Source organism: Cheilinus undulatus, linkage group 13 (assembly GCF_018320785.1).
Source record: "Cheilinus undulatus linkage group 13, ASM1832078v1, whole genome shotgun sequence".
NCBI lineage: Eukaryota > Metazoa > Chordata > Actinopteri > Labriformes > Labridae > Cheilinus > Cheilinus undulatus.
In genome coordinates this window covers 28278382-28286967 of record NC_054877.1, presented here as the reverse complement: position 1 = coordinate 28286967, position 8586 = coordinate 28278382, and the positions used below count along the sequence as shown (strand labels likewise).

At 39.7% G+C, this 8586-nt stretch overlaps 1 protein-coding gene across 2 annotated transcripts; it reads right to left on the bottom strand.

Moving 5' to 3' along the window:
- Positions 1 to 161: 161 nt before the first annotated feature.
- chrng (cholinergic receptor, nicotinic, gamma) lies at positions 162 to 8132 on the bottom strand. Of its 2 annotated transcripts, XM_041803790.1 has the most exons (13): positions 7937 to 8132; positions 6266 to 6402; positions 6144 to 6188; positions 5914 to 6038; positions 4267 to 4422; positions 3696 to 3793; positions 3412 to 3612; positions 3086 to 3200; positions 2885 to 2999; positions 2519 to 2786; positions 1657 to 1790; positions 1099 to 1316; positions 162 to 1022 (listed from the first exon to the last, which is right to left on the bottom strand). In XM_041803790.1, coding segments are annotated over exons 1-13 (1677 nt in total). In that variant the 5' UTR covers positions 8001 to 8132; the 3' UTR covers positions 162 to 1021. The 2 variants fall into 2 exon arrangements, with proteins under 2 accessions (XP_041659724.1, XP_041659723.1); XM_041803789.1 differs by having other exon boundaries at positions 162 to 1316.
- Between the last annotated feature and the right edge of the window lie 454 nt (positions 8133 to 8586).

Below are 8586 nucleotides of genomic sequence, written 5' to 3'. Positions count from 1 at the left end.
TAATGTGCTTTACTATTTTTTCAGTTTTTTTGTAAATCAGTAAATTTGAAAATTCATGGATAACAATAATGATTATATTTTAGCATTAAAAATATCACTTGGGTTAAAGAGCTTCTACATATTGGTGTATTAACCATTGCAGAAACATAAAAAAAAGATTTTGGTGATTACCAATGCTGTTAACTTAGGGCAGCTGTGGCATAAACCTTACTTTTGGTGGGGGTCTAATAAATTTGTTAAGCACTGTATATTCAATTGAAAACAGCAGCAGTTAGTCCCCCAGTGTTGTTAGAGGAAAAGCTAATGTGCTTCAGTCCCAACCTTTTTGTAATGTGTTACTGGCATCAAATTCAAAATGTGTGTATATAATCAATTTGATCAAAATCAGTTTGAATGTTAAAAATCTTGACCTCTATGTACTCAATTTAATATATAATATATTGGAAAGGATTTGATGGAGTTGGTGGTTGGTGTCAGAACTGTTGGTGGTGAGAGCCATTTCAAACGAGACAAAGTGTGTGCAGAGCTGCAACAGAGCATTGTATAGAGCTCAGTCTTCTTTTGTTTTCACATTTTTCCTTCTTTTTGCAAGTTTTAAGCATTATATTTTTCTCGAGGCCTGTACTGTAAATACTACTGCACATTTTACATTGTAAATTAATTCACCTGGACTGCATTTTTTTTGGAGCGTTTGACTCCCTTTTGAGCCTAACCCACTGAGCCATCCTTACAATTGCCTTTAATTTAATAGAAAAAAAAAAACATTAACACAGTGACCTTGGAGCAAACAGTGAACTGTTAGAAGAAGCAGCAATGAATTTTTGTTAAACACAACATTTAAAACCTCTACCATTAGCCACAGATGATTCCTAAAAAGTGTTACCACAGAGCAAATGTGGCGTCCACACAGCCGTACAGCTGATTCTTTATCAGCCAGGTCAGGCTTTTAGTTTCTTTGTTTTATTGGGTTATTCCAAAGATCCACTTGACCAGAAGATAAAACACACAGCTGCATCTTCTCTCTGTGTGGCAAACATCCGTGAAAGATCACTGACAGATTTTCACTTGAGTTAAAGGCATTCATCTGAGGACTCTCACCACAAAAACTCTGCTCCAGTGCCCCTCTGGGTTGGGTCAGTTAGATTGTCCATGGGAGGGAGATATTTCCTAGGATCTCCAGGGAACGGCAAGAGTGGAGGGTTGTTAAAATGACCCATCAGGAAGATCCCAATGGTGCCGATGAAAAACACCAATGACATGACGATAAAACAGGCCCTGTCTATCACCCGGGCAACCAGGAACCACTCTTCATTCTCCTGGGGTGAAAAAAAATGGAGATTATAGATGCTGATTTAGACACAGTATGAAAGAATTGAAATCAAGGGAGTTTTCACAGAATTTGTTTGAAGATCTCTGCATTTAGGATTTTAGGAATATGTTGACTCAGTTTTGTCCCCTTAATGTGACCCTGATACTCCTTTGAGCTTCCTTTATCTGATGACTTTTCTATGGGACTCTAAAGCTTCTTGTAATTGGTATTATTTTTCAGTTATTCCTGTTTTGTTTTGTTTTTTTGTTTTTTTTTTAGATTTTTTTTCTTATGTTATATGGTCCCTGACATCTTGTTAAATCCAATAAAATGTAGAGAAAGCTTACATTCTGGAAGTTGTTTTGCTGCCTTGCAGTCTCAGCGATGTGTTTACAGGAGGCCACACACTGCCTCAGCTGTGGAGATGCCTTCGCCAGACTGGCAGTGATCTGCTCAGGTGTGCCCCCATCCAGCCCGTCATCTGTGAGCAAGACAGACCAGATATCTCTGGTTACAACGGCAAACACAATTTAAACTGCACTCAGCATACAGTGCAGTCAGAAAGTATTCAGACACCATTCTCTCTTTTCAATGTTGTCATGCTGCAGCCTCTTTACTCTCTGTAATCTGCACTCGGTACCTCATAATGTTTTGCAAATTTATTATTATAAAAAGAAAAAAACTGTCCCAGTCTAAGGTCCTGAGTTCTGCAAAACAGGTTTTCATCAATGATATCTCTGTACTTTCCATTGAGTTTTCCCTCAACTCTGACCAGTCTCCCAGTCCCTGCTGGTGAAAAACACCCCCACAGCATGATGCTGCCACCACCATGCTTCACTGTTGTGATGGTATTGGCAGGTGATGAGAATCCCATTCCTCACAGTCTGCAAGTCCTTCAGGTACTTTTTTTAGGTGTAAACTCCAAGTGGGCTTACACATGTTTTGCACTGAGGAGTGGCTTCTTTTGAGCCACTCTGTCGTAAGCCCAGATTGGTGGAGGGCTGCAGTGATGGTTGTCCTTCTTGAAATTGACCCATCTCCACACAGGATCTCTGGAGGAAAGTCAGACCATCAGGTTCTTGGTCACCTCTCTTACAAAGGCCCTTCTCCCCTGATTGTTCAGTTTTGCAACATAATAAAACTGAAAAAAATGAAGGGTGTCTGAACACTTCCTGAGTGCATTGTAAAAGACAGAATTAAGAATCTTACACAGCTTCTCTAACACTGTTTTCATCAGTCCATTTCTTTCTTTGAGTTTGGAGAACATGAGTTCAGACCGAGCTGTTCTCATGCAATACTCCTCTGCCTTGTTGATGAGGCTCATGGAGCTACGCCGTCTGCAGGGGACCAGAAACAAGCTGTTCCTGTCTGTAGCCTGAGGGTCACCGTTTCCTATTGATTCTGAGGTTTTGTCACTGTTTGGTGTCCACGGTTTCATCTGCATTCTCAGCATCCGAGGCAGGATGTTGAGGAGGATCTAAAGAGGACATGAGGTCAGAGGGTAATCCAGCAGCAAGCAGACCCATGTTGACTTCATATTTGTTTAATTTGGTTTGTGCTGACCAACTGCCTCACCTTTCGCACTTTGTCTGTCAATATGTGAGTGTTTGGGGTCCTGAGGGAGACGTTAAGGACGATCACGCAGTTCATCACCACCATGGTGGTCACTGACATCACAAACATCAAATACCTGTAGCCAGAAGTTCAGAAATCACATCTCTTTTTGCTCTTTGGTACAAATCTCTGATTTGAAATTTTCAGATTTCATTCACTTACTTCCCAATAAGAGGTACCGCCTTTGAAGTCTCTGGAACCTTCTTAGCAATGAGGAAGAGGAACACAGTCTGACCCAGAAGAGTGGCAATAGACATCGTGCACTTCTGACCACCAGCTGCAACATTAAAAGCAGGATTCAGACTGAGTGTGATGAGAGTGTTGAGGTATGAAAACAGATCATATTCAGACCTCATGGGACAAGTACTCTACTTTTCATGAAAGTCTGGAGAAAATTTTCATATTTTCTTTCACAGTTTGTATGGTTTACTCGATATATGTCTTACTATTAAAGATGATGGTTAGATACTCATAGAGGAGAAAAAGACCTTTAGCAGGTAAATAGAAGACAAGCAGGCAGAGGGAGGAGAAGAGCACACATGGTGCGATGATGTTAATGATGTAGAAGAGGGGCTTCCTCTGAATGATGAGGAAAAAGATGACCTCCTGATGCTCCAGCTCATCTTTAGTGAACTGACTGTTGATCACCTTCTTAGCCGGCCGGTGCTTGATGACCCACTCTCCGTTTTCTATCAACAAAACAGATACATTTCATTCAGTTTTGATTTCAGAAAGACATTATATCCAAACAATTTTAGGTGTGTTACTGTGCCTGTGAAAGCCTCTGGGTCGATATCCACCCACTCCAGTGTGTGGTTGTCCTCCTCTTTGAGAACCAGCTCAATCTCGTTGGCACTGTAAGTCCGAGAGCTGAACACAGGAGAGCACAAACAGTCCGTCACCACAACAAACACGACCATCTATTCACTTTACATGACAGCACAGTGAATAGAGACCATTCATTAAAAGCAGCTTTGTTCCTGTTTTAGAAACCATGGATTCTTTTTATAGGTTTAGAAGGAAAACACACTTTTGCCTCCCTTTTATTTTTAGCTACAATAAGCATGAACAAGACCTTATGGTTCTTTAAGACTACATCCCTACAACATTAAAATGATAGTGCTAAAATATCATGATACATTGTAGAACCATCATTGATTTCTACGTAAATGTCATGTTACTGGTTAGAGCTAGTCATGTCTGCATTCTACAGTAGATATCTCCACCATACATTTACACATTTTTGATGATTTAATTTCAGATCATTCACAGAATTTGGGGACTGAAGTTAAGAACCATAGTGTCCGATGCACTGATGTCTTGAAAGCAAGACTTCCACTCACCGGAAGATCATGGTGCAGTTTTGCCAGTCGAAGGGGAAGTAGTTGACAGTGATGGTACAAGCGCTGCGGTAGATGGCAGGAGGCAGCCAGTACACACAGCCGTCAGGAGACACCAGGGCATTGCAGAAAAGTGCAACCTCAAATTGTCCGTCCACACTGACAAAACAGAAAGTTGCCAATTAAAGTCTCTATGATCCAGAGTCTACTAAATAAATGTATGAAACGTACTGGAATATGGAAACAACATTAGAAAATCAATTACTTGATTAAAGGTGTCCCATAAGGGTTCATATTGGGTCTTATTTTACTTATTATAATTGTAATTAATTCATGTCTTTCAGCAACCCAGTGAGTCTGCTTCAAACTGACTTAAGAAGCTATTCTGCCAAAAACTAATAGATCAAGAGGGCAGTTTGCTGAAGCATATCACAGAGGTATTTTGGCTTCAGTTTTGTACACAAAGGGAGACAGGGCATGTCATCCTTGCTTATGTAGAGTGTCATGAGAAAGTATTTACCCATCCTGATTTCTATTTTTTTGCATGTGTCAAACGTAAATTTTTCAGATCATCTAACACATTTTGATATTAGACAATGATAACCTGAGTAAATACAAAATGCAGTTTTTAAATGATGATGTAATTTATTAAGTGAAAAAGCCATCCAAACCTATCTGGTCCAATGTGAAAAAGTTAAAAGTTAAATCATAAATTCCTGTGATTAACCACATTTTTTGGAAAGCTGAGTTCAGTTTCACTAACCACACCCAGACCTGATTACCGTCAGAGTTGCTGAATCAGGAAATCACCTAATAGAACCTGTCTGACAAAGTGAAATTGGCTAAAAGATCTAAAAATGCAACACATCATGACGGGATCTAAAAAAAATCAAGAACAGATGACAAACAAATACACTGAAATCCATTAGTCTGGAAATGGTAACCAAGTTGTTTCTAAGGCTTTAGGACTCCAGCTAACCATGCTGAGAGTCACTGTCCACAAATGGAGAAAACTATGAGCATCTGTGAATCTTCCCAGGAGTGGCTGACCTACCAACATTATTCCAAGAGCGCATCGACAACATCCAGGAGGTCATTAAAGAACCCAGAACAACATCCAAAGACCTGCAGGCCTCACTGGCCTCAGTTAAGGTCAGAGTTCATAAGTCAACAATAAAAAGAGATTGGGCAAAAATGGAATCCATGGGAGAATTCCAAGGCCAACATCACTGCTGACCAAAATTACACAAAGCCTCATCTCACATTTGCCAAAACTTATCTCGATGACGCCCAAGACTTCTGGGAAAATATTCTCTGGACTAACAAATACACATGTTAAACTTTTTAGAAGGTGTTTATCGTTATATCTGGTGTAAAACTAGCACAGCATTTTGTAAAAAGGACATCATACCAACAGTCAAACATGGCAGGAATAGTGCGATGGTCTACTTTGCTGCTTCAGGATCTGGACAACTTAACTGAATTGACTGAACTAATAACTCTGCTCTCGACTAGAAGATCCTGACGGAGAATGTCTGGCCATCAGTTTGTGACCTCAAGCTCATGCACACTTGAGTTATGCTGCAAGACAAAAATCAGGAATGGACAAATATTTTTTTCACAGCACTGTAGTCAATGTTTCACACTCACTTGTTCTCCAGGATGATATCTGGTAACCAGATGCTTTTAGACGGGACCCGTAACTGAGAGGTGATGTTCCCATACAGAGCAGACCTGGGCGGCTGATCCCATCTGAGCCTGTAGTCACACCATTGCTACACATACAGTAGAACTCTGTGGGTTTAGCTTTACATGTTTCTAATAAAAACCTACCAAATCATCATCAACAACATTCCAGCAGAAAAGATGTGTGAGGTTACCAATTCTATCCAGACGCTGGTTGTAAGGGCTTCCTCCTTCTCGTTCTGAGGAGAGACAGTCTGTTGGTAAATGTTATTCCTGAGACAGGATCAATTCAGCTGACTGACCCTCACTCACTCACCAGAGAGATGAGGTTGGTGAGCGTCATCTTGATGTCGACCTTAGTGATGTCACCGCTATTTTCCATTGGCCGCACATTCTTATTGTAACCTTTCATTAAATCTTTGAAAAGTTCCCCTTCAAGGTTGAGAGCCGATGCTGCAGAGGAAAAACTCAGGTCAGGAAAAGTCTCATGAAAACAGCTGACTAATGTATGCTCGTGTTTTTTTTAAAACTTCAAGCACCAATGGGGGAACTCTCTTCCCGTCCAAGTCCCCAAATGCAATCGATCAATGCTCTTCCTGTTTCGGGGTCATGGGAGGCTGGGGCCTACATCCCAGCTGTCATCAAACAAAAGTCAGGGTAAACCCTGAACTAGATGCCATTCAATCACAGGCCCAAAATACAGAGACAATTAAAGAAGTCACACTTATGGGCAATTTAGAGTCACTAGTTTATTTGAAAATAGTGCTGTTACTTGATTTAAAAAATTAATCAAGTTAATCACATCACTATGTTGTGATTAATCATGATTAATCACAGCATTTAAAAAAATTGTTTAGTATATTTTTATGTTTTTAGATTTTTAAAGGTTGTTATTGTCAAGTGTTTTATTTTTATTTTTTAAATTCTATGTACAGCATATTGAAAGTGCTGATCTGAGTCCTTATCGATACCACTGTCGATACTTTCTATAGTTTGGTGGAAAGACAAAATAAGGGCAAATAATTAAACTACAAGTGGTCTTAGCGGAGTGGTGCTTGAGTTAAAAAGCTATGAATCAGTCTGTCACATCTACTGTATATCTCTCAAATATAAACACATATTCACACTATTCATTGAAGTTCCTCATCAAAAACAAAATTTTACCATTTTTATGTGACATGTGAACATATCACAACATAGAATACAGTCGTCTAATTTACTGAGGTTACCTGAACGCATCATATTTTTCGTCTTCAGCTGGTCAAGTTCCTAATTAACTTCAATTTTTCCAATTCCATTGTGGATTTCTACACTGGGCCAATATTGTTAACAAACATGACTTGCTCAAAGTTCGAAGAAAACTGTCCTAAAGCAGATAAAGAGAGTGGTATGACCATGGCTTGATTCTGTGTTGTTGTTAGCAACAACACAGATTTTATTGACTGATGACAAAAGTAGACTCTCTAAGTCTGGTGTGATCATAATGACTGTTTGATTGTGCTAAATGTTGATTTAAAATAGTCTTGATTAACAGGACATAATTACAGTAGGGGCTATATTATCCTTAAAGCTCCTGTGGGTACTTTTTGCAGGTAAGAATATTGATAAAAAGGCATTTTCTTCAGAGTTAGACACTTGGTTTGACACCTACCCCATGGCAACACTTTCTAGAAAAAAACAAATAGATTAAAAGAAATGATCAATTTTTTCATTTATTGTCAGGTTTTGCTTTTTCAACATCATCTGTTTGCATTAATGATGGTTCAATTACATTATATATTTCCTAAATGGAGCTTTAAAATGTTTGTTCAAGTTTGAAATAATAGAGCAGTTAGACGAGTGTTGTGTATTTGCTTAAGGTAATTTATGAGGCACTAAATCAAATATAAATGTGATTATGCCCTCACACATTCAAAGCACACCATGCAAATCTCCATAACCAAACAAGCTACAGTATAATATCTGCTTTGTGAGCGAGCAATCCTACCTGTAGCAGAAATCATAACCACCCTGAAGAAGAGTGACAGGGAGAGCGGAGCTCCACAATCCATTAGTGTGTGCGTTTATGCTGCGCTGTCCGACACAAAGCTGTGATCACTAATCTGATACACATGGACACAGCTTGATGGAGCTGCTGGCACCTAGCCTGTGTTTGTGTGTCTGTGGTTGTGTGTGTGCTTCCCAGCAAAGTCAGGGCTCGGACTGACGGGAGGGTTGAGGTTTAGGGGAATGGTTGGGGGCTGGTGGTTGATGATTGTTTGAGTTAAATCCAAGAGAGTATTTCCAGTTCTGCATAGCCAGCTGTCACAATACACACATTGGGCACATGACATGCCCTTAGTTTAGGCATTGTACTCTGTGAATGGCTGCCCCTCGTATTAAATCCAACGTCAAAACACCAACTGTACTGAGAGATAGCTCAGTGCATCTGGCTGTTGTCATTCAGACAAAGAAAGTAAAAACAGAAACTCTTTGAGGGCAAAATTAGCCAGACACTGATCTATAATAAGAAAGTTTGTTCCAGTAGTTAAATGGCTCCTTTACAGTAAAAGGGGGAGAGATCAAACATCAAAACATGCACTAACACCTAAAAAGATCAGCATGTCTGCAGGTTTACGGTCAAAAGGCCATGCAGTT